General features: G+C 43.8%; 1 protein-coding gene and 1 long non-coding RNA gene across 8 annotated transcripts in view; one reads left to right on the top strand and one right to left on the bottom strand.

The window, feature by feature from the left end:
* Positions 1–663, top strand: part of LOC118228470 (peroxisome proliferator-activated receptor gamma coactivator 1-alpha-like) — a 234,568-nt gene extending 233,905 nt beyond the window's left edge. For all 6 annotated transcript variants that reach the window (XM_035420004.1, XM_035420003.1, XM_035420007.1 and 3 more), the window contains one exon: positions 474–663. In XM_035420004.1, the coding sequence (XP_035275895.1) occupies positions 474–568 (95 nt within the window). In that variant the 3' untranslated portion in view covers positions 569–663. The remainder of the gene's footprint in view (positions 1–473) is intronic.
* A 2,899-nt stretch (positions 664–3,562) lies between these two features.
* On the bottom strand, positions 3,563–20,623 carry LOC118227122. Of its 2 annotated transcripts, none has more exons than XR_004765177.1 (4): positions 20,510–20,623; positions 5,319–5,443; positions 4,751–4,931; positions 3,563–4,075 (listed from the first exon to the last, which is right to left on the bottom strand). It is a non-coding gene; the product is annotated as an uncharacterized LOC118227122 (long non-coding RNA). The 2 variants fall into 2 exon arrangements; XR_004765176.1 differs by lacking the exon at positions 20,510–20,623 and adding an exon at positions 16,632–16,942.
* Between the last annotated feature and the right edge of the window lie 2,941 nt (positions 20,624–23,564).

Below are 23,564 nucleotides of genomic sequence, written 5' to 3'. Positions count from 1 at the left end.
GTCAGGGCTGCCCGGTCCTGTTCAAGGGGAGATTTACCATCCCGCAGCGTGCTTTCAAATCCAAAATAACCAGGGACGCCCAACCCTGTTCCTGGACATCTACTGTCCCCAGAGGTTTTCATCCTAACCCGAATTTGGCATATCTGATTCTACGAATTAGCAGCTCAATGTCGTCTCTTAGCTGTTGAGTGAAATGTGCATTGTTGGGGTTGCAGTGAAAACCTGCAGGATGGTAAATCTCCAAGAACAGGACCGGTAAATATAATATTCTGGACAGCGACATTGATAGTTTACACAAGTTAATTGGCATCCAACCTCCTCTTTGTGATTATGAATAGGGAAGAAGAAACTAAATCAGGGGGGGTGGACTGTGAGGTACGTTTCAAAAGTTGAAACTGCACCATGAACGGGGGCGTGGGATAGGCTTGCAGTAACGGTCCTGCGTGTGTGTGTGTGTGTGTGTGTGTTTCCAGACTCACACACGGACGACTTCGACCCGGCCTCCATAAAGAGCAAGTACGACTCCCTGGATTTCGACAGCCTGCTGAGGGAGGCGCAGAGGAGGTAACGGGCCGACCCGACACCTCCTCCTCCTCCTCCTCCTCCTCTGGCCCCGCCCCCGCGGGAGACGCACCACCGCTCCTCCACCACGCCCCCCCTCCCCCCCCCGCACGCGAGCGTCGCCTCGGAGACCAGAGGTGTCTCCTTGCGCTGCTGCACGCACGAAAACGAAAAAGAAAGAAAGAAAGAATAAAGAAGGGGACAGAAAAGATTAAAGTTTACACGACAAACACATGCTGCCGGAGGACCGGGAAGCTCCGCCCTGTACGGGGAATCGCCATGGAAACCCCATTGGCCACGCCCCCGACGTGGGTCTCAGCGGACAGACGCACAGAAAGCAGGAAAGATGGCTTCCTCGTCCCCCTCCCACGCTACATCGGTGTGCAGCCTGTTCTCTTTTTTGATCATCTTTTTCTTTTTTTTTTCTTTTTTCCTTTTTTTTGTGGTTTTAAAATCTGATATTTGGATGTGGCGTTACATTATTAAAACTCGGGGCTTGGGTTCCAGTGGGGGGGGGGGGGGGAATCATAAAATATCGAAGGTAATAAGAAGATTTTTGCCTACATTTGCTGCAAATGTAGCTGTGTCTTTTAAAATTCTATTAAAATATTAACGGAGTTCAGACAGAAAATTATTTTTGTTTTGTGTACATATCTGGTAAAGCTCTTTCTTTGTTACAGCTATGCACTGTAAAATGCAGCCTTTCTAAATGATGGCAATTTTCATAACAACGAATGTTGATCTGCGGATATTACATAAATACGTTGAAGTGAAATGTGATTTTCATTTAACATGACATTTCAAGTGTGTGATATGAGTATAGAAAAGTGTATTGAATTGGATCTTGCTTTATGGGGGTTGGGGGGAGGGTGGATGGGTTGGATTTTTTTAGTTTTATTTTTTTAGTGTGGGACAAAAAAACTGTTGTTACATGTCTACTATAGTTTGTGTTGTTTTTTTAAATCTCTTTATAAAATTCCCCACTCCATAGTTTATCCAAATGCAACCAAATGTGAAACACTTTTTTATGTTTTTCATGATTGTAAATGTAAACATTTCTAGGGTTCTGTTTTATCTATTTCTGCCTTTTAATTAATATATTTATATTATCTCCATTGTGGGTGGGGGAACCTTACAAATTTAGCTATTTATTTGCATATTTAATTTTCTTATTACACTGAACCTGGGGGAGGGGGGTATAGAAAGTATAAATGTTTATAATATTTTTTATGCCTTTTCAGAAAAAAAAAATGATTAATATAATCTCATCAACTAAGAACCCTCATAACCTGTGCTGCTTGTAGCTGACGAACCTGCTGTACACAGCTTTAAAGGTTTTTTTTCAACTCCCTTGTGGTCTTTTGTAATTAGTCCTATAGCAATAAGAATGATTTTGCAGGTATTTTGCTTACGCATATCTTCTGTTGAGATGTGCTTGATTATGTGAATGCCCAACAAACGGTTTACAAAGGCTTTCCCTTTCCTGGATTTTTTTAAAAGAATGTCAATATTGTTGTACACAAAATAATATACTGTTGCCACTATGAAAAATAATGATGAAGCTTATTTTAAAATGAAGGAGAAAAAAATGAAAGAAAAAAGCAATAAATTATTTTTTAAAACGGTTGTATTTTATCTTTTAATGTTGTGCAGGCTTTGAACCCGACTCATTACCCAACTGTTCACCACTGTGTGTATGTGTGTATGTGCGTGTGCATGCATGTGTGTGTTTCTGTGTGTGCGTATTTACGTGCATGCACGCGTGTGCACATGTCTGTGCGTGTATGTGCCTACATGCGTATGTGTGTGTGTGTGTGTGTGAATGGAGTTGGAGTTACCTAGAAGTCGGAGATCTGCTGTGGTGTAATTTTCCAGTGCCTAGCCTTGGTAACCAATGCACATGATACATGCACAGAATGTGGCTCAGTGGCTGAAAAGAGTTGTGAAATGTGGACTCATTTGACATTGGTGGAATATTCAGTATTCTTCGTGGTTCAGTCAGATATCGCATCGCCTGTTTTGTGACTCGAAAAGGCAATCTTGCCTTTTCCAGCTTAATTAAAAGTCCCGCCACCACGCAGCTGCTGATAATGAGATTGCTAGCGGGTGAGGGAACCTCTTTTTACGGATGCTTGCTGATCGCAGATCATCTTTCGTCAAACAGAGGAAAGTAAATCTATATTTGTATGATTTTCCCTGATCCGAGCGTGGGTAATGATGTTGTGTGTCCTATACTGTAGATGTTGACTCCTACTTCACTGTAATGTAAAAAAAATAAATAAATAATAATAATAATTAAAAATCTGCTTTGTAAATTGCTTAGAGTAGCCGTGTAATTGGGACACCTGATCATGATGATGATGATGATTATTTTGTGAAATACAGGGGAATTGAGTGCTGCATATACGTGTTTTTAGGAGATTTTAGGTGTTGCTTTCAGGTGAATGATGAGCGGGAGGGTTTGGGGGTTCTGGGGTTCTGGAGTTTTGGGGTTCTCCGTTCTGGGGTTTTGGGGTTTGCATCCTGTCGCGTTGTAAGTTCATGTCCTCTCCATGTTGCCTTTCACCCGCTCCTTATCAACGCCTCTGTCTCTCTACCTGTTGTATGAATTTCTTGTGGATTTTAATTTTCTTTTTTTCTTGTTTTTTTTTTTTCTTTTTAAATGTGCAGTTCTCATCAGCCGCACCGAGCCAATAAAGGGAAAAATGATCCACAAAAAGACCAACTATCGCTGTGTCTATGTTGGCTTTGTGTCTGTGTGTGTGTGTGTGTCTGTGTGTGTGTGTGTGCAATTCAGGCTTCTCTGGCCCTACCCTTACACAAAAATATATTATCATTATTATTATTACTACTACTACTGCTTCTACTACTAAAATGCTTAAATGAAATATAAACAAGATCAGAAATTGTATTGTAACACTTTATAACAAAAATATTTGTTAATATACAAATTATTGCCGTTCTCAGATATTTCTATATGTTTTTAAACACACAGCTTTAATGTATTCATCATGATATATTTTCATTATATATTACATATCAGTCCACATATTTGCAATATATTACTGTATATTCCATTTTTGTATTGGCAGGAGGCCACGACATTCTGAGATTCAGATTTACAGCACTGGCTGACATTTCAAACACATAATTTATTCCTTCTGATTTTAATTAGGATCATTTATTTCATCATGGATATAATTGTGTTTTTATTGTATTTTTTCCAACTCACAGTACAGTCTGACAGTGAGTTTTGCCTTTAGTATTGAGTGGGGTTTTTTTTGCCTCTGTTTTATATACTTCTTTAAATGTACATTCTATTGTAAATGCATGTGCACATCCGTGAAGTGAAACACGTGAAAAGTCTGTTAGTCCGTTAGTAAGGGCCAGGATGGAGAGAAGGGTCACTGGCCACGTGGCGTTCCGGCCATCGAGGCTGAACTCTTTCGCCCAGGGGACAAACGTGATGAAGGATGTCCCTCTGCTCACCTCGTGGCTCCCTTTCCGGTTCTTTCTATGAATCAAACAGGCGTACAATTTCATTTGTGGGAGTAAATTTACCCGAGTGCTCCACAAATATTGGGCCGTCCCTGATCACTGACTGCTCCTGTCTTTGTACAGTATGTTGAGCAAGCTCCGCTCAGTAAATATCGCCTCTGCAGAGGTAGATATCTGCTCGCCCAGTTTATTTGTTTATTTGTTCACTTTTGTTTTATTTATTTTGGTTTTCCCTGCTATCGAAGAAAAATTAGTTAAAAGCAATGAAGAACAAGCTTTTAAAAATGCAAACCAACAAAAGTAAAAAATGACCCTTTAGGAAAACAACCTTCAAAATAAAATTATGAAAAGCAATGGAAGGAAACTAGGACAGCATACAGTATTTACACACACATAGTGTATGTCAATTCATAACTCCAGTTAATGTCAAGATATTAAAACATCTTCAACCTGGTACGAAATACTTGCCCTTTAAAACATTGTTTTCAGAGCAGGGAGGAATGAAAGTGAATGTGTGTGTGTGTGTGTGTGTGTCCCAGCACAAATAGGTCCGTGATAAAACATAAACCATACACTCTCCACCACAGCCAACTGGGGACGGATGATAACAGGTATCAGGTAAACTGGTTTATGGCGGGAAAACATTGATATGAATTTTCTTGACAATCAGTTAAGATTGCTTTTCTGTTACCTCCAGCTGCAGGTGGGAGTACTGTAGGACCAACACGTTCTCTGTGTACAGTTGGGGTCCCCCAGGGCACCAGAGAGCAGGCTGATTCCCCAGGTCCCCCGGACGATTTTGTGGGTCGGATCCAGCTCTCTGAGGCGCTAAAGACGGGGAAACGCGGCCTCCTCCTCTGTGACCTGTCGCCCTGAGTGCTCGCGGAAAGCAGAAATGGGCTTTTCACTCTTTCAGCATCGAACAACTCGCAAGGTGTGAAAACAAGTGGAGCATTTTAACCGAGTACAAGTCCTTGCTAAGTAACTAATTTACTGCAGTCTTTTCCATATGCTAAAAAATGGTAGCTGGCCCAGGTCAGACCCATGGGGAACGCCTTGCGGTGCTGGTTTATTGTCACTCAGGGTTCAAGGGTGAAGCCAACTGGTGAGTTTGGTAAGAGGTAGCAAACCGTTATTAGCTTATGTGGAGCAATGCCCACAGAAAAACGTTCAGCTCAAACATTTTCACACTGCTTCAGTAAAGCCAGGTGTAAAGTGAATGTAGGGAAACACAAAACCAGTCGTTTAGGGTTACCTACCAACAGGTTTTCCAACTCCTTAAAAGACTAACAATCCCAGAATTCCACATGGTGGATGCATACCAGCCAAATGCCACTTGATGATCGCTTGGTCAGTCACAATCCAAGTAGATAGTCCACTGTACCTGAAATTACATTATTTGTTTATTTAAGTAATCAATACTTTATTTATTTATTTATTTATTTAATCAATGATTCGTTTTTACCACGGAAGCCCCATTGAGATACCTATTTATCACTTTTGCGAAGGTGGAAAGCGTAAACATAAAAGACAATATCAATTAAGAAAATCAAAGTATGATTTTTTGAATTGTTGCAGGTATCTTTCCATCAACTTTCCCAAGTAAACGTAAGCTAGCGTCACATCACAAAACACTTCAGCATTTCCCATGAACGTGTAGACATAAGGAAATGTGTTTCAATGTTTGACTAACAGAGAATTAAGACATTGCAATAATGTATGTCAATGTGTAGGCTATACGTAAAATATCAGCAAAAGTATCTGGACACGCCTTGGTCTACACGCCTTGGTCTGGGGTTGTTTTCCCTGTTTTGGGCTAGGCCCCCTAGTCCTAGTGAAGGCAAAACTTAATGCAGCGACATTCTAGATCATTATGTGCTTCCAACTTTGTTCACATTAACATTTCATATGTGGTTTGCAGTCTTTGTCCGGGCACATCAGTTCGGTTTTTACTGATCTACGAAAACAAAGCAGGCGGTGTCTCTGAAGCTGCGTGTAATTAGGAAATGAGTTACGTAGTTTGTTCGTTTATCCCAGGTGACGAATTTAAAACTTTCAAACAAGCTAGCGTCATGACGCTAACGTCGGGCAGGCAGGTGATCCGACTGCTGAAAAGAAACGATCGCTTCTCGAAACAGAGGCGCCTGAAGTGAAACATGGGAAGATGTAGTTTAAATTAAAAAAAACATTAATAATAATAATGCTGTTGAATGCCATGTTGCTACTGGCAGTAGGAGGACGTAGTATCTGACAAAGAGAGTGGTCTCAGTTCTGCCAAGATAGCCAAACACCGCGAGTTTGTGTGGAACATCGACGTTACCGATGACCGACGCTACCGGCCAGGAGTTTATAAAAACCAGCCACGGTAAGTACTCTGCGCTGCTGGGGCGCAATAACTATGATGTCTTAAATATGATAACGGTACCTGGTAGAAAAGTTATGATATATTTATATATCATAACTTTCGTAGGTGGGTCGCGTTACATTGTGCGAATAACACAGCTTCCACTTGGGGACCTAGGTAACGTTACGTTTCCCCAGATCTCCGCTCTGTCTGCATTGTTACTGTAGGGCTGTTCTGTCACGTATGTGGGCAACGCAGGTAGCCTGTTTGGAGAGGTACAGCTGACAGGAGTTTTATTGAGGTCCCTAGCAAGAAAGAAAGTTTGGACCTCCATACGGTGTGCACAACTACTCAAACAGGCGCTGGTGCCCTCTTCATTGTAGTCTCTTTTCTAATGATTTATTTTGGTATCAATTTGTATTTCTATATTTATTTATATATAATATAGAATATAAATTCTTTTCAGACATGTTTATGGACATGACAAGATGACTATATTATCCCAGTTGTCCAACCTTGGAAGTGTGTGCTTCTAAACAGCCCACATTCAAAAGGGTGCTATTATTATATGTGGTTTAATAAGGCACCCAATGTTAAGGTCACCATAAATGTGGCAAGTATTTATAAGGCTGTTTTAAGGGTGTGTGTGTGTGTGTGTGTGTGTGTGTGTGTGTGTACACATACACACAGTATGAATGAAAGTGGATCTGGATGCACGTGTATATCGCACTCATTTGGAATGTAATGTGAGTGGCTGCAAGCTGTGTAATTTATTTGCTATCTAATATCCAATGTTATCTACCGTCTTTAAACTGTTTACTGCCTTTCGAATTTGGAACGGTCTATCGTGCCTCGACAGACTAGAAAAATTTTAAAAAGTGCCTACTTTATCACAAAATAAGTTGGCCTAAAACTTTTTGTTTCTGTTTATTGACTGTTTTAGGAATTTGGAATCTTGTTGGAGTTTATCTTGGGTGCTCAGATAGTTTTACTGCCGAGAGAAATGAACGCAAACTTTTCTCATTCTTGGGAAAATCTGCCTATTGAAATGTTACGGGAAAAACTCACATTTCCCTGTGAAGAGGAGTTGTTTAAACAGTGCCACAGGTCTGTTGCACCCCTAAGTACTCTGTGTTAAATGTCTTCATGTCAAACTCACCCGGCACACCTTTGGAAATGAGAAGAAACACCGCAGTCCTGAGCGGGACACTAGAGATGCTCAGCTCTTTGTTTTACAGTGCTGCTGACCTGAAGGCGGCCGCCGTTTCTTCCTCAGGAAAGCTGTCGCTCAGCTCATTCAGGCCGTGTGACAGATTGATGGTTCTCTCTGGAGAGCATCCCCGCCCTGATTGTCTCTCTGCTCCACGTGCCCGCTGGCTCAGTGCTCTGTGACCTATTTCTCTCAGCGGGCCTTTTGGGAAGGGTCTGATTCGGCTGCAGTACGAGGCTCATCTGCGGCCTACCTGTGTACGTCTGACACAGGTGTGCTGATAGGAAGCACTGCTTCATCTGTGTACATACGGAAACATAGTTTAGGCAGCTTTGTGCTTCTTTATTACAGTCTGGGTTCTGTCCCCCTCCCTCCTCCATGTTGTTCATGTTTAGCTGTTCTTTGCATAAGCATTTTTTGTGTGTGTGTGTGTGCGTGCGTGCGTGCTTGTGTACGTACGTACGTGCCTGCGTGTGTGCATGTGTGCGTGTGCATTGTGTGTGTGTGTAGTTTTTCTGTGCATTTGTGGAAGATAAATAAAGCAGGAGGAGAATCCGGAATGCTCAGACACACAGAGCAGTATGAGTCATCTCCCGGTCGTAGCTCTGAATCCTCTTTAAACATTTCTTTGCGCATACAGGAGTGCACTGGCAGACATTGATGCCGGACTGCAGGGGCGTCAAACTCCAGTCCTGGAGGGCCACAGTGTCTGCAGGTTTAACTCCAGTCCTGGAGGGCCGCAGCGTCTGCAGGTTTAACTCCAGTCCTGGAGGGCCACAGTGTCTGCAGGTTTTTGGTGTGTTTCATTGATTGGCTAGAGTGCACACACCTTGCTCTCAAGGTTTTTACTGCCAGCTGATTGGAAGTAAACCACAAATACCGACAGACGCTGCTGCCCTCCAGGACTGGAGTTAAACCTGCAGGCAACGCGGCCCTCCAGGACTGGAGTTAAACTTGCAGACACTGCGGCCCCTCCAGGACTGGAGTTAAACCTGCAGACGCTGCGGCCCTCCAGGACTGGAGTTAAACCTGCAGACACTGCGGCCCTCCAGGACTGGAATTAAACCTGCAGACGCTGCGGCCCTCCAGAACTGGAGTTAAACCTGCAGACACTGCGGCCCTCCAGGACTGGAGTTAAACCTGCAGACGCTGCTGCCCTCCAGGGCTGGAGTTAAACCTGCAGACACTGCGGCCCTCCAGGACTGGAGTTAAACCTGCAGACGTTGCGGCCCTCCAGGACTGGAGTTAAACCAGCAGACGCTGCGGCCCTCCAGGACTGGAGTTAAACCTGCAGACGCTGCGGCCCTTCAGGACTGGAGTTAAACCAGCAGACGCTGCAGCCCTCCAAGACTGGAGTTTGACACTCCTACCGTAGAGTTTCAAGTCTTCTCCATTAAAAAAAATAAAATAAATATAAGGCTGTCCTTCCCTGGCTATTGCAATGCCAGATCCTCCCGCTTCAGAATGATTTCATTATCAGACTGACAGCTTATTTTTCACCGCTGTCATGATATTTCAGATTTGTAAATATGTTTATCTGAATGAGCAAATGAGTGTATGTTTACTGAGCTGAGTCAGCGTTTTAGGGATTTCTGCTCTGTACACTGAAGTCCTTGAGAAGAAGACTTACCGCAGTGCTCTTGAGAACTCAGGGTGTGCACTTTTTATTTTTGTTCTTTCTCACAGTTTAATGAACTAATTGAAGTAGTTAATTGTGTGTTTAATTAGCCTCACCTGGTTTCTGGGGCCTGAATTGTTGATGAGTTTTGAGGATGATTCTGTCTCTTCACACCACATGATGTATTTTTTTCACCAGGACTTGCAGTTTTATCTTCACACCCTGACCAGAATTTTCCTGGATTTTCGGGAGCACAGGGAGCAAGGCTGTGTCTCAAGCCACACGCTTCCGTGCTGCAAGTACACCTAAACCCTTTTCACACGTGAAGTCTTAACCTTTACCAGCAATTTTCCGTGTTGGCACCACGTGTGAACAGGAGCAGGAGTTGACTTTCCTTGTATGGCCTTCCTCCAGTTTGCCAGATCAGGGCTAGAGTAAGATCTATGGAAATCTTTCTCTGTGGCTCGATTATGGACAAGAGCAGCCACGTTCCCGGATAAAGCACGCATAAAGCTCAGGGCATTCTTACACCTTCCACTTCTGCCGCTGTTTTCTAAATAAATATTTCTCCTGAATCTGTCCTCTCAACATTTCTTGCGTAAATATGAGACTTTGCACATAGAACATACTGCAGCCGCCTATAACAAAACTAACGAGCTAACATGATGTTTAAATTTATCCTGCATTGCTTCGGAGGGTAAACATCCAGGCTGAGCTGGTCTATTCTTGCCGGAATAGGGAGGGAGAGTCGGTGGTCCAAAGCCACACCCATCTCCAGGATTTCCTTACTGAATTTCCAGCCAAATTGTCTTGCTCTCATTCATCTGTCTTCTGCATCGGAAAATGGCTCAAATTTAGCTAATTACCAATTGTTTCGCTTTTTGCCATTGAAACGTTGGCTCTGACTCAGCAAAAGAAAGAATGCTAAAATCACAAATACGAAGTAGGCTTCACATTTCTCATTTTGCAGTAATTGCATTTTTTTTGCCCACTGGGGGAAATAGCTGCTTTGGCTAATAGGCCTAATGCACTAATATAAATTAAAATACAGTTTAGCAGTAGCAGTGACTTCTTTGTGTGTATACTAAGAGAAAAGACTTCATCCTCCAACAGTTGTGTTTATTTAATTGCTTAATTGAAAATGTGATATGTTGGTTAATTTGGAGAACAGAGGGTGGGGGGGGGGGAGCAGTGCATTGAATGCACAGGCGGTTGGAGTAACAATTTACTGCTTAAAAGTCTGCGGGACAACCAGTGCAGTAATGTGATACTTAAAGTGCTGTGTCATGAGGTTCATAATCTGCAGCGACAAGACTCGAAACTTAATTTGCCCAGTTTCCCCACTTTGTTTCATCTAATGAATTAAGGCGACTGTATCTGGGCTGGAAAAAAAAAAAAGAACTTCCAGCACTCCTAAGTTGCTGTGCCTCTGGGAAGGAGCTTAATTTCTAAATTTTATAATCAGTGTTTGTGCTCCTTGTTTACCAGGGCCTTTGGGTTGTTTCAGGTGTTAGATTAGCATCGGAATTCAAGTGGACACGCTCAAGATTCTAAATTCCGTGAATGTAAAGGGAGCCTTCAAAGCTGTGGTCAGAATTCCCGAGTGTCTTAAAGGGCTCGACAAGCACGTGCTTTTTATTTTTGGTGGAAAAAGGTTTCGCAAATACAAACCGCTCGGCCAAAGCCGGGAGTCTTATTGTGTCGATTGTTCTGCAGCGCCTCTCCGGAGCAGTGCTGCCCTTACGTGTTCAAACGAGAGCGATCGGCTGTGCGCAGCGCTGTTTAAAACGGGCTTTATCACTGCCGACGCCGGGCAGTTTTTCAGTAAAGCTGCACGGGAAATGATCGAGGCGGGCCACCCTTGTCGATTTGTCGATGCGGGAAAAACCCCTGCTGTGTGGTGAGTGTCCCATGGCTGAAGAGACGGTGATGCAGGGACCGTACGTCGACACACTGTCCCTTTCGTTACCCCCCCCCTCCCCCATGGCCCCATGGCCCCGCCCAGCCTCTCCTATTCACTTCGGTTCGTTTTCCTGCACATAGAGCTTGTAACAGCACCCTCCATGTCTCTTTGCATCTCATAGACATTCTGGACCCAGGTCCACGTGAGTGAGCCAAGGATGAGCCTGGCAAGGGAAAAATACCTTGAGGAAATAAATGATCATCCTTCTCCTCCATCTCTTTCATCTCCTCGTTTTGTTTTCCTTCATTATTATGTAGTCGTTGAAGTAATGGTAATATGTTAAATTATATTTTGTTTTTGTTTTTTCCAAACAGTTCTTCCATTCTTTCCCCTGGAGACCCGGACACCCTGTAATGAATAAGTATGTGCCCCCACCCCCCCACCCCCCCCCTTCCCCCAGCACTATTACCTCTTGTTGCACTTCCTGTAAAGTTTGACTTTGTTGGCTTTTTGTGCTGATCCATTCCAAAGAGTTCCCGTTTCCATTTTCCTTTGGCTATAGGGGAACGTTTATCGTTTTATATTAATTCACTCCGCAGAAAGAGGCTGACTCTATTTTGCGGGCCAATCGTGTGAGCTATGAGAATGCCAAAACCTTTGAAAAGGTCGCTATATAAAAAGTGCCCTTTGATCAGAGCTCAAATATTGTATGAATATTTTAGTGGCTAATTACAGCAAAAAGACACTTCTGGAGAAAAAAAGTCTGGGGGTGTGATTGATGGCTACCTCAAGGCAGTTTAACAATCGCGCACAGAATTAACAGCCCTATAAAACCCTGCTTTTGGTGAGGCTTGGTGCCTTGAGCCAATTTTAAGCGACCAAAAAAAGAACAAAATGACCACCCGTGTGTTTGACACCACACGATTGCCATCGCTTTGGCCTTCTAGCTTGTGGAGAAATAATTGGTTGACTTGCTTCTCCTGCATTGTCTGGTCCCAGTGGGGTTCCAAGCAAGTCTACCGTGGTTCGCTGTCAGTCTTTCAGGGTTGTACGTAAGGAATTGTTTAAGCTTTAGCATTCTCCTGATGATCATGGAGACTGGGGTGGGTGGATTCAGCCCAAGGCAAAGCCAAGGGCATTTTCCACTTATTCTAACGCTGACCACAAATATTAAAATTTTACTTCGGGTTTAAGGCTCTGTTCCAGTGTGTGGATGGGCCCCATGGTCTGGTATCTGCTAAGGCTCTGTTCCAGTGTGTGGATGGGCCCCATGGTCTGGTATCTGCTAAGGCTCTGTTCCAGTGTGTGGATGGGCCCCATGGTCTGGTATCTGCTAAGGCTCTGTTCCAGTGTGTGGATGGGCCCCATGGTCTGGTATCTGCTAAGGCTCTGTTCCAGTGTGTGGATGGGCCCCATGGTCTGGTATCTGTTAATGCTCTGTTCCAGTGTGTGGATGGGGCCCCATGGTCTGGTATCTGCTAAGGCTCTGTTCCAGTGTGTGGATGAGCCCCCATGGCATGCACACATGCGCACACACACACCGCAAAACACCTGTCTCTACACATTGCTGTCACACGAGGGGGGGTCCACGTCACCATGGCAACAAGACGCTTTTTTTTTCTTATACAAACGGGAATTAATTATGTCGATTTATCAACCCGGTTAGCAGTCAGACGCATCGGGAAAATACAATAAAAATCAAAGCAGCGCCTGATTTATGGCCGCATATTTATAAAGTAATAAAGTAATAAATAAATAAATAAGTAACGCAGTACATGGTGTCCCTCGCCAAGGCACCTGTAGCTCCTTGCACAGTCGTAATTTGGCTACAGCGCCCATAAATCAGATATTTAAAGTGTCCCGGCACCTGAGGGGCCTCCCTGTTCTCCACAAACCCTGGTACTCCTGAGGGGGGGGGCGGGGGGGGGGCAAAGGAACGGGCCTCATGATCAGAAGGCTTAAAGGCCCAATCGGTGTTTTTGGTCGCTAATAAAATTCTAATAAATAAATGCTAGTAAAATGCTTACACGTCACACACAGTGATGACGATGTAGTGCTACGGTACAGAATTGTTTGCGCAGCTGGGCGTACAGCTCCGTGTGCCAGGCGGGCCGGCTCTAAAACATGGATCTTTAGTCTCAAACAAAGCCTCGCTTTTATTAGTAATGCTGCTCGCTACAGCCAGAATCTCGCTATTGCTACCCGCCTCGATTTTCACCATAACGACCTGGATGCATGTTGCAGCCGTAAACAGGGACGTAAATATTTGGTCTGAACTGGCCTTTAGTCTTCCTTAGCTTACTTTTACCTGCATCGGTCTCCACCTGACGGAATTTAATATTATCCACTGATCAAATATTCATACGGCGTCCTGACAGAGCCCTCCGAATTAATTTTAGATGCATCAGCGCTAGATCAATATTTGTGTTAATAATATTGGTTTGTAAACATCCACTGGGTCATCATCTGTTCCTCGTAAACACGTTTTGTTTAAATAACTGCCACGCTCGTTTTGTAATGAATTAGGAATCCATTATTCATGGACTTCAAGTGTTTTAAATGAATTCTTAGAGACTCGGTAAGAGGATTATGTTCACGCGTACACACACACAAACACACACAACATATTCATTGGGTTTTGTCCAGGTGACTGTATAGGTTTGCGCATGGAACTTGCGCATGTGAAGGTATCTGAGTATTTTTGGATTAGTTTAATGCCTCAGTAATTGAGTTTATGCATTATAATGTCTACATTAATGGTGACATCACTCAAACCTCACAGGTGACCTTAAGACGTGCTAAAAGCACATGAAGGTAATGATACTAACATCACTTGCTCAGTTAGCCTTGTTTTATTAGTCTAAATTAAGGTGCTAGCCTTACTTGCCTTAACTCTGGTGCTGGAAAGCAAGATCACGGTCACCTAAACCATCTCGTATCTAGCGTGTCAAATTTCTTATTTTGGCCCACAGTGAATGTACAGAGCTCCACCCCCAGGCGATGATGTCACCCAGGTGTAACACCCCCTTTTTTTTTCCATTTTAGGGGCTGGATTCATGTGTAGCGTAAAAAAAAGTGCAGCCTTGTGCTACTGACGCCAGGTCAGCCAGCAGAGGATAGTCTCCTCCTCTACAGTCTAAAGTTCATCCCAAGATTTCTTCCCAACTGTCTGAGTGTTTCTTTGCCCGCTGAGGAATTTCGTTTTCACCTTATTTGCTGTTTTGTTTTGGGGGGTTGAGGCTCCAGTCCTCTCCCAGTTTTTCCCTCATTTCCTGTTTTTTCTGCAAAGCGTGACAGCTTTGTGACTGTTGCCCCTGTAAAAAGGCACTAAACAAAATGGAAATGGAACTGGATTCAGGTGACTCACTTGGAGACCGGATTTCAGATTTAAGTAAAAATGAGCCTGAAAACTTTTCACTGCGTCTGCTATATCGTGACTGGTCCTTTGAATAGGGAGAAGGCTGTAGAGTTCCCACCATTGCACAGTTATTCTGCAATTCAATGGACGGCTCCATTCACTGCACTGAGAGCAGGAGTCAAAGCCCAGTGACGTCAGCACTTCGGATGGCTTTGTGCAAACGTGGAGGCGAGATTGGGTTTGAATGGTGCCGGTTATTCAGAGGGTAAGATGAATGATTTTGGGGCAGGCTTCCCTTATAACGCTGGGGTGTGTGGGACCGCCAGGTGCTGTGGTAGAAAGGCACACAGGTGTGAAGAGAGAGAGCACAATGTTCCATTCACACGGACACCTGGAGAGAGGGCCGGCCAAGCCCTCATCTGGACTGTCCCTTTTGTACCTCTGTGATCTCGGCCATCAGTGACCCCCAGCTCATGAATAATCACACGAGATCAACAGGGCCCTTTAAATAACACGGTTTAGAGACAATCACACGGTAAAATGCTCGGGGTTAAATCAACTCTGAGAGAGTAGCCTGATGAAGTGCATTCTACTCTTGAGAGACGACAACTTTATCTTGACTTGTCTCGCATAAACTCTGTTGGAGTTTAATTAATCCTGAAGATTTTTTACTGCTGGCTATTTTATCACTAGCTTTTAAAAATATACATCAACCGCCTCTTTGATTGTACAGCTGAGCATTTAAAGATTCGCTGCCCAGAATTGTGTACACTTTTTGTTGTTCTTCCTGACTTCACTGAGTCTGTACCTGTGGGTGCTCCCGTTGCTAGGAGACCACGGAATTCAGAATCTTGAGATGTTATAGGCTGCCATGATTGTGAAGAAGCTGTATAGTTTTATGAAGTTCCCAGGTCACCTGGAAGGCTGAAATATGGGGGTATTAACTTGCGCCCCAGCCAACATGGCTGCTTGCTCTGCCTGCTCCAGAGCTAATGCTGGAGGTGTGGCAGCACCCCTGTGCTCGTGACATGCTTTAGAAGTGAGCACATGGTTGGTTGATTGATTGATTGATTGATTGAACTTGTTCATTGAAGTGTCCTAGACCATTTCAGATGTATGGATACACATTTTGAATAACAGAACGTTTTTTTTTTTTTTTGTTTTTTTTAAAGAAAAAGATTTTTAGAACAAACTCCACCCACACTGGTAAAATAGTGCACTTATCAGTGTGCAGTGTTCTCTAACAGAGTTCCACGCTGCGGAAGATGTACTCTTATCCGTGTAAAAGGCGTCCTAACAGAAAGATGTGCGAGCGCCTAGGCTCAGATACATAAAATCATTACAGCGAGCTTTTCTTGTAAATGGCTCCTCGTGTGAATCGCATTTAAATCCTGACTGAACCTCACAGAGAAATCTGGGAAATCTGGGGTGCGGGGATGGGTGTTTGATCAGGGAATGTTCTGTCCTTTAAGGGTTTGTGAAGGAGGGATGTGAGGGAGCGGAGGTGAACTAGACGCTCGGTGAGGTGGGGGAGACGTTGGGGCCGGCCTGAAGTTCAGTCTACCTTTACTACAAACCCGGTCACGCTGTACAGAGAAGAAAACGCGCTTTTTTGGAAAGAAAAACTAGGCTGAGTCCTCCACAGGATTATCCGTGTTTGCTGTATAAACGCTCCCGTGCGCCGGATTGGAAGACTTCGAGATAAGATGCTGACAGCACTGTCATCAAATCATGTCCCCAGCCACCAGCTCCACACCCCACCCCCCGCCTCTTCTGACTGCAGGATTATAAAACATTTCCTCTTTTTCGCCAAACTTTGATTTGGCGTTTGATAAATCGCCGTTATCAGTCAGAAACACATTTAATGGGGGGCGGGAGGGGAAAAATAAATAAATAAAACGTGCATGCAAAATATCAGGTAATTTGTTTGAGGAGCTTCTTTCCCATAAACAAAAATTAGCTCTTGATGTTGTTGATGCGGACGGGATGACAGAGGGGTTATCTGAGCGTGGCGGGAATGCGGGGGGGGGGGGGGGGTTCAGAGATAACAGGCTGCTAATAAAAATGTCCTGCTCTGTGTATGTGTGTGTGTGGGGGCGGGGGGGCATTCTGCCTGATGTTCCAGTGGGAGAACTGTACCTGTGCAACCTGTCACCTGAAAACAAGTCCAAGAGCTTTTGTGCTCTTCAAGTACGTTGTTTGATGAACTTCTCACAGCAAAAGTCCCTGCATGGTAGAAAACCAGAGAGTTCAGCTCACTGGGAGATGGTTTGGGGAAACGGGTTCTCTTGAACAGGGCGAGCAGGCAGACTGAAAGGGATCCTTTACCGTCTGCAGTTTTGGGCATTATTTCAGTCTTTAGTGTAAGTTAGTAACTCAGATTAGCCCCGGACAGCTTCTGTGAGCGATGAGGGATGTTTTCGATATTTGCAGAAGTTTCTGAAGTCCTGTCAGCTTGCGGATAGCTGCTGTAAGGGCATTCTCAGTTTAGAGAGTTTAAAGCAAAAACATGCACTTAAGCAGCTTTGGAGTTGGCTGATGTAGTGATGCTGCACCACCGCAGGCTGTGTGTGTGTGTGTGTATGTGTGTGTGTGTGTGTGTGTGTATATATTACCTGATTTTTATTTATTTATTTGCTTTAATTGTTGAATCTTTTTTTTTTTGCTGGGTACTGTTTCCTAAGAAGCGTGCGGCCTGAGGCCACTGCTACTCCATCAAACCACACAGGGGGAGACGCATGAACGCTCCCCAGAGAGAAGACCACCTCAAAGCTACACTGAATGCAAAGGGCTGAAGATGGTGCAGGCTTGTGGGGGGAGTGGGGGGGGGGGGGGGCGGGGTGGTGAGGGGAAGTGCACAGACCACCGCTGTCCTGTCTGTTTCATTTGGCCTGGTGTTCCTTACGTACTTTGGTACAGCAGATGACTGACTCCACACTCACACACACACACACACACACACACACTGATTTGCGTGTACTGCTTCTTGTCGAAACGGTCTCTGTGTTTGGCTTGTGCAGTTTCCCCACGTCGGAAAATGCGGCTCTCTCTCTTTCTCTCTCCCTCTCTCTCTCTCTCTCTCTCACACACACTCTCTCTCTCTCTGTCTCTCCCTCTCTCCCTCTCTCTCTCTCTCTCTCTCACACACACTCTCTCTCTCTCTTTCTCTCTCCCTCTCTCTCTCTCTCACACACTCTCTCTCTCTCTTTCTCTCTCTCTCTCTCTCTCACACACTCTCTCTCTCTCTTTCTCTCTCTCTCTCTCTCGCGCAATCTTCATTACTGCTGTGACAGCAAATTAGCAAACTGTGTCAAGAATGCCAAACTCATTACGTTTTCATTCCTCCTCCCTGCGCTCCGCATTTCCCTCAGACCTCAATTAACCGGCGTGCCACGAACGCGCCGCGTACGCATCCCACGTCCGCCAGATCTGTGCTGTTCACAAAGTTGTCCTGGGTCGGCTTTTATTTCTGTTTGTATAATTGTTTTTTTGATTGTAATGTTGTTAATGTTGTTACAAAAAGTGTGTTTCATTTATGTTAGTTTCTGATCTCTAGACTGAATCAGAGGCTGTGTATGTGCAGTGTGTATTCATTTTTCATACTTCCTGATTCAATACAGTCGGTCTTATTGGTTCTTTTCTCCTCAATCCACATGATTTTTCTTCCCATTCATCTCAACACCAATGGAGAACACGCCTGTACAGCAGAGACCTCAAACTCTAGTCCTGAGGGGCTGCAGGTTTAACTCCAGTCTGGAGGTCTGCAATGACTCCAGATTTAACTCCAGTCCTCTGGAAATTCACATTTTTTCCTTTCCTCATCCAGCATCAGTCACTAGTGTGACGCAAGAGCAGTGAGAATTGAAACTGCAGTGAAGAGCTCTTTGTGCCTCATTCCCTTTGTGTGCCAGGCTGAAGATGCATAGAGTGCTGTATGGTGCTGCAGGCTCCACACATTTAAACAAAGCGCCCGTGTGTTCATGTTGCGTTTCGCAGACCGTGCGATGATCCTCTGTGTGTCTGTCGACGTGGCCGTTAATGATGCACATGCAAATTAAGTGTCCGTTATTGTGAGGCCATAATTAAAGGTGAGAGAACTCAGAGATTTTTTTAAAAATCTGTGGTAATGACTCTTCGTATATGTACGAAAAGAGTCTTGTTGGCGGTGGAAGTTCAGAGAGTTGTGTAGCGATGCTGGTGGGGATAAAGTTCAGAGAGTTATGTAGCGATGCTGGTGGGGATAATCAGTCTAATTGCTCGTTAGCCAGGGTTCCAGGGTCCCGTAAGTTTGTGCCCCATGTGCAAGGTCATGGTGTGATTAAACTACACGCAGGGATGCTGTGGGCTGCTGGGATACATTACTCCATGTGATTAAGGGAGGATTGTTATTATTGATATAAATATTATTATTCATATTATTGTTATTATGATTATTGTTTTTTATTGATATTCATATTAATATTATTATTCATATGTGACATTATGCCGGGCATTTGTCACCACCTAGGCTGTTTAAAGTACTCTATTCATTGCTCTCTGTAGACCACATGTGTTTGGAACAAGAGGGCAAAGGCCCTGGTACTGCCCTGGGGTGGAGCCATGCAGGGCAGTACCTGATTGGTCATAACTGCTTCAGGGCGGAGTCATGCAGGGCAGTACCTGATTGGTCACAAGGTGCTCGGAGGGAGCAAATTTGCAGTTCTAATAAGGCATTCCAAACTGGAGAATAAATAAAACATGCAGCATAAACAGTTGTGAATTTTGTGGAAAGCAGTGAAATAGTTGAAAGTAGTATAATTGTTGTGGATTATGTGGAAAGAAAAAACGATTGTTTGGATAATTTGTGCGTAGCCTGGTGACACTGCATCAAGGTGCTGCAGTGGCAGCATGGCCTCATAAAAGAAAGCCCGGGTGATAAAAGAAAAGGAGGGAATTATAAGGCCTTGTAATATTTTCACAAGCTGGGCTGCCCATGCCTACCCTGACCATACACCCCTGAACAATGGACGTCCTCGGAGAGAACATGCAAGTTATGTTGCATTATGTGAAGGGATGTGCTCATCTATATAAATTTATCAGGCAGTGGTGCTATATACTTCATAACAAGAGGAAAGTATGGAGCTGCAAGGTCAATATCTTATTACAGATTCTGTCACTGGGTTAGGCTACTATGCATTCGCAAAGAGAAGGTCCCATGGCTTAAACTGATACTGTATTCGTCAGAATACTGCCTGAAACTGATAGGAAAATATCACATTTTTGCAGATGGCTTGGCACTTTCAGACGAGGCTATCGCAGTGCGGTTTTAAGAGGCTTAGAAAGTCAAAACCAGAGGAACAGTTTGGTTGGGCGTCCGCGTTGGTGTGTGATTGGTATGTAAAATTAAACACTTTTCCCCGGAGGTGGGGGGGAACTTTTGTTCCCTCAGATAATGTAATTTTAATTTCAAGCTCCAATTAGATATCTTTATTAAATAGTAACTTCAGACTGAGCTATTTACAGTACAACTTCAGAGCAGAGTCCTGGTGCCCTTCACATATGTGTGCAGGGAAAAGATAACTTTCTACTGAGCATCTCAGTAAGGACAAATACTGTGTGAGCAGCACAGTCTGTACAGCAAATACTGTGAGCAGCACAGTCTGCACAGCAGATACTGTGTGAGCAGCACAGTCTGTACAGCAAATACTGTGTGAGCAGCGCAGTCTGTACAGCAAATACTGTGAGCAGCACAGTCTGTACAGCAAATACTGTATGAAAATGGCAGCATTAGAAATGGTGGAATACTAGGTTGCTTTGTAGACAATGGAACAATATGCTTATTTCATTTCAACCAAGTTAACATTTCGGATAAACATGAAACTGCATAGCCTGTGGCTCTCCAGACCCCTGTTTGGTTAGGAGATGTTCCCTTCTGATCGTACGGTTCTCCGTTTATTGTGTAATACTGTAGAACACGGCTCCTTCCCCGGGAAAAGGTCTTTTTTAAGTCAGAAATGAACAGCAGGAAAAAAACCTACATTTTCAATGTTTCAAACGGTGTTCCTTCCCATCCACTGGCTCCCACCAATAATAAATGTTTGCTTGTCTTGAGTTTACCAAAAAGTAAAAAAAAATAAAAATAAAGATAAACAGAATAAAAGAACAGACCTCAAGTCAGTCTTTCCAGTGATTCACGAGCGACCTTCGGAAGAGGTGGTGACCTTGAAGTAATCTGAAAATAAAATGTGTAATGCGACCTGACGTGTGCAGGATGCGGGGAGGGCTCTGTGTGTCAGGGGGGCGGTGAATAAAACTGCCGCCGCTCATAAATCTCTGATGCATGTGCGGGGGGGGGGGGGCAAACACTGGCAGGGTCAGTTTACATGGGTCACCGAGCTTCACAGGAAACACAAACTGGCATGTCCTGACCCGTGCAGACCTTGTGCAGTCAAAACGATCATTTATTTAAATGGTAATGTTGTGTGTAAAGCAAGGATGCAGCAGTTCATGTGAAAATAAAATAAAAAAACCCAAACTGTTGGGCTTGCCACCCATGGCCATGCTGACACTGAATTGACTATAAGTCTTTAATCTGAGATTCAAATGATGAATGTTCCCTTTCTTGTGTAGTTGACGTAGTCTAGTGCTGGTTGTGTTTATGCTGAACTTCGTGCTGATGTCCTTAGCTTAATATGCAGGTATTATTTTCTCTTTGAAAATAACAAAGAGGCAAACCTGTGAAAACCAGTTTGTTATCAAGCTTTTGAAAATTATTTGACACATTTTTTGTGAAATTTTTTTATTCAAGGAATTGAAAATATTTTTGCCGTTGGCTATGATGCTTTTTTTTAATGCTTTACTAAAAATGCACATAGCCGAACCGAACAGAAATTGTGACACCAAAACTGAACCGAGCCAAACTGCGAGTTTGTGAACCGTTGCACCCTTGTGGGAAGAGCCAAATTGAATTATTATTATATATGAACTATGTTATTCAGCTATTTATTTTATTCAGCTGAGATTTTTAATTATATAGGCTATTTTTTCAATTCCAATGGCAACACGTCTCCTATATTGCTGACTACAGGAGGATTTGATGTGATTTTGGTTACGACTAGTTATGTCGGTAGCTTTATTGTTATAAAGCTACCGACATAACTAGTCGTAACCAAAATAGTTGCAGACTTTGTTGGAATCACGTCGCTTTCAAATATACAGCAAGAGCTGCACTCATACCAGTCTGGCAGAATGCCAAAATGCTGGACCGCCATATCCGATATAGCTAATGTTATTATTTTCCTGTTTATGAATTTCAAAGAAGGAAGTATACATCTTTGGCTACGTCTACACCGCCTGGTAAAACTGACCCAGTTTTGATGCTCACGTGTGGCACGGATCGGAAATGTGTTATGAACGTGCAAACAGGAAAAAAGCACATGGGATCGGATATTTTCAGATCCGTTTTGGGCCACATTCATATGTGGAAATAAATCTGATAGGAATCGGATATCTGCCAACCATAAGCGACCGTCATCTAGTTACACGCCTTTTAAGTATGTGGGGTGAAGACAGAGCTGGTATAGGCCAAAATATGGGGGGTCTGTTCGTTGCGGTCCTAAGACGATTTGAAAAGCAGTGGCTTGAATTATTATTTCTCTCTCGTTTTGTGTCCATTGTGGATGGCGATATAGCCATGGCGGTGTGGTTGTTTACGTTGCTATCGGTAACCAAACCCTTGTGTGTGCATGCGGGTTGTTTTGAGTGTAAGGTATCGGATATGGGCCACTTACGAACGTGGATGTAAACAGGTGGTCAAAACAATCGGAAATAGGCAACAAAAAACAAAAAAATCGGAACTGGGCATCGAGACCTGCGGTGTAAACGTAGCCTTTGTCTTGGTTGGTTTAACGATCACAGCTGACTGCACGAGGTGTTTCATGCGCATTTTAATAACCCTTTACATCCTCGTGGTCGCAGGTGTGTTTGGGCTGAGGAAGGCCAGGTCTTCCACACGTCTGCTTCCTGAAGGAAGGTGATTAGGGCGTGATTTGTGTGGTGCCGGGGGGGGGGGGGGGGAGAGGTCGAGGCGTCCCCGGGCGCGTCAGACGCTCTCTTATTTTAGCTGGCTGAATTTATGGGCCCTACAGGAAGAGGCCTGGGCCTCTGAAACTGTATCTGTGGGTCACGTAACAGAGGAGCTCAGAGCGTGGCTGTCTCCCGGTCTCTCTCGAAAGGCGGGGTCTCTGCGTCGCTCTGACCACAACAAGGAAGTCATCTCCCCGCAGTCTCACCTACAGGTTATTACCACATCTATACTGTGCATAAACATTTTAGCTGTAAAAAAAATAAAATCAAAACTGCATAAATAAACTGCTCCTGTTTCCCACCTATTAATTATGATGGTTTTATCATTTAGGGCTCTGAACCAACTTCATTAGTTGCTGAGATGGGAAATTCTATGAAAGTGCATAGAGCTGGACAAGAACTTTCAACATGTTGGAAAAACCAAAATGACATAAAAAGATACCAGATAATGCATGATGTGAAATGATGGCGAAATGGTGTGGTCTGTTTCCAGCCCTTACTCTCAGTCACAGCACAAGAAGCACTGGACGCTTCGCTTAACCACAGCGGCACAATGAAATATTCAATAAGCCGGCATCATTATTTCAGCACCTAAAATGCAAATGAAAAAGGCTGGAAATCTCTGAGAGCGTCCTGTGCTTGTTGTCGTTTTTGTTTGTGCCGTCCCGTTTTTTTGGGTAGGAGAACGTTTGAATACCTGCAGGTCTGCAAACAGGGTCAGAAAAAAAAAGAAGAAAGTGTAGTGATTTTTTTTTTTTTTCCTGTCTGTTTCGCCAGCCGAAGGTGCATGAATTATGGGATCCTCCCCTCGCAATCATTCCAGAATTGATTTTCACGTCTGGAAGAACAATAATGGATTTCCTCTATTGTTGAAAATGTGTGTTTCTTTTCTTCAGCCAATATATACTTTTCTCTAGTATATATCAGACGTGTCAGGTGAATAAATAAGAAAACTATTTTTTTTTTTTTTTTTTTAAATGTTTTTTAAAAATCTGAAATGACTATTTT

The sequence above is a fragment of the Anguilla anguilla genome, chromosome 5 (genome assembly GCF_013347855.1).
Source record: "Anguilla anguilla isolate fAngAng1 chromosome 5, fAngAng1.pri, whole genome shotgun sequence".
Taxonomy (NCBI): domain Eukaryota; kingdom Metazoa; phylum Chordata; class Actinopteri; order Anguilliformes; family Anguillidae; genus Anguilla; species Anguilla anguilla.
This window is presented reverse-complemented; position numbering and strand designations above follow the sequence as displayed.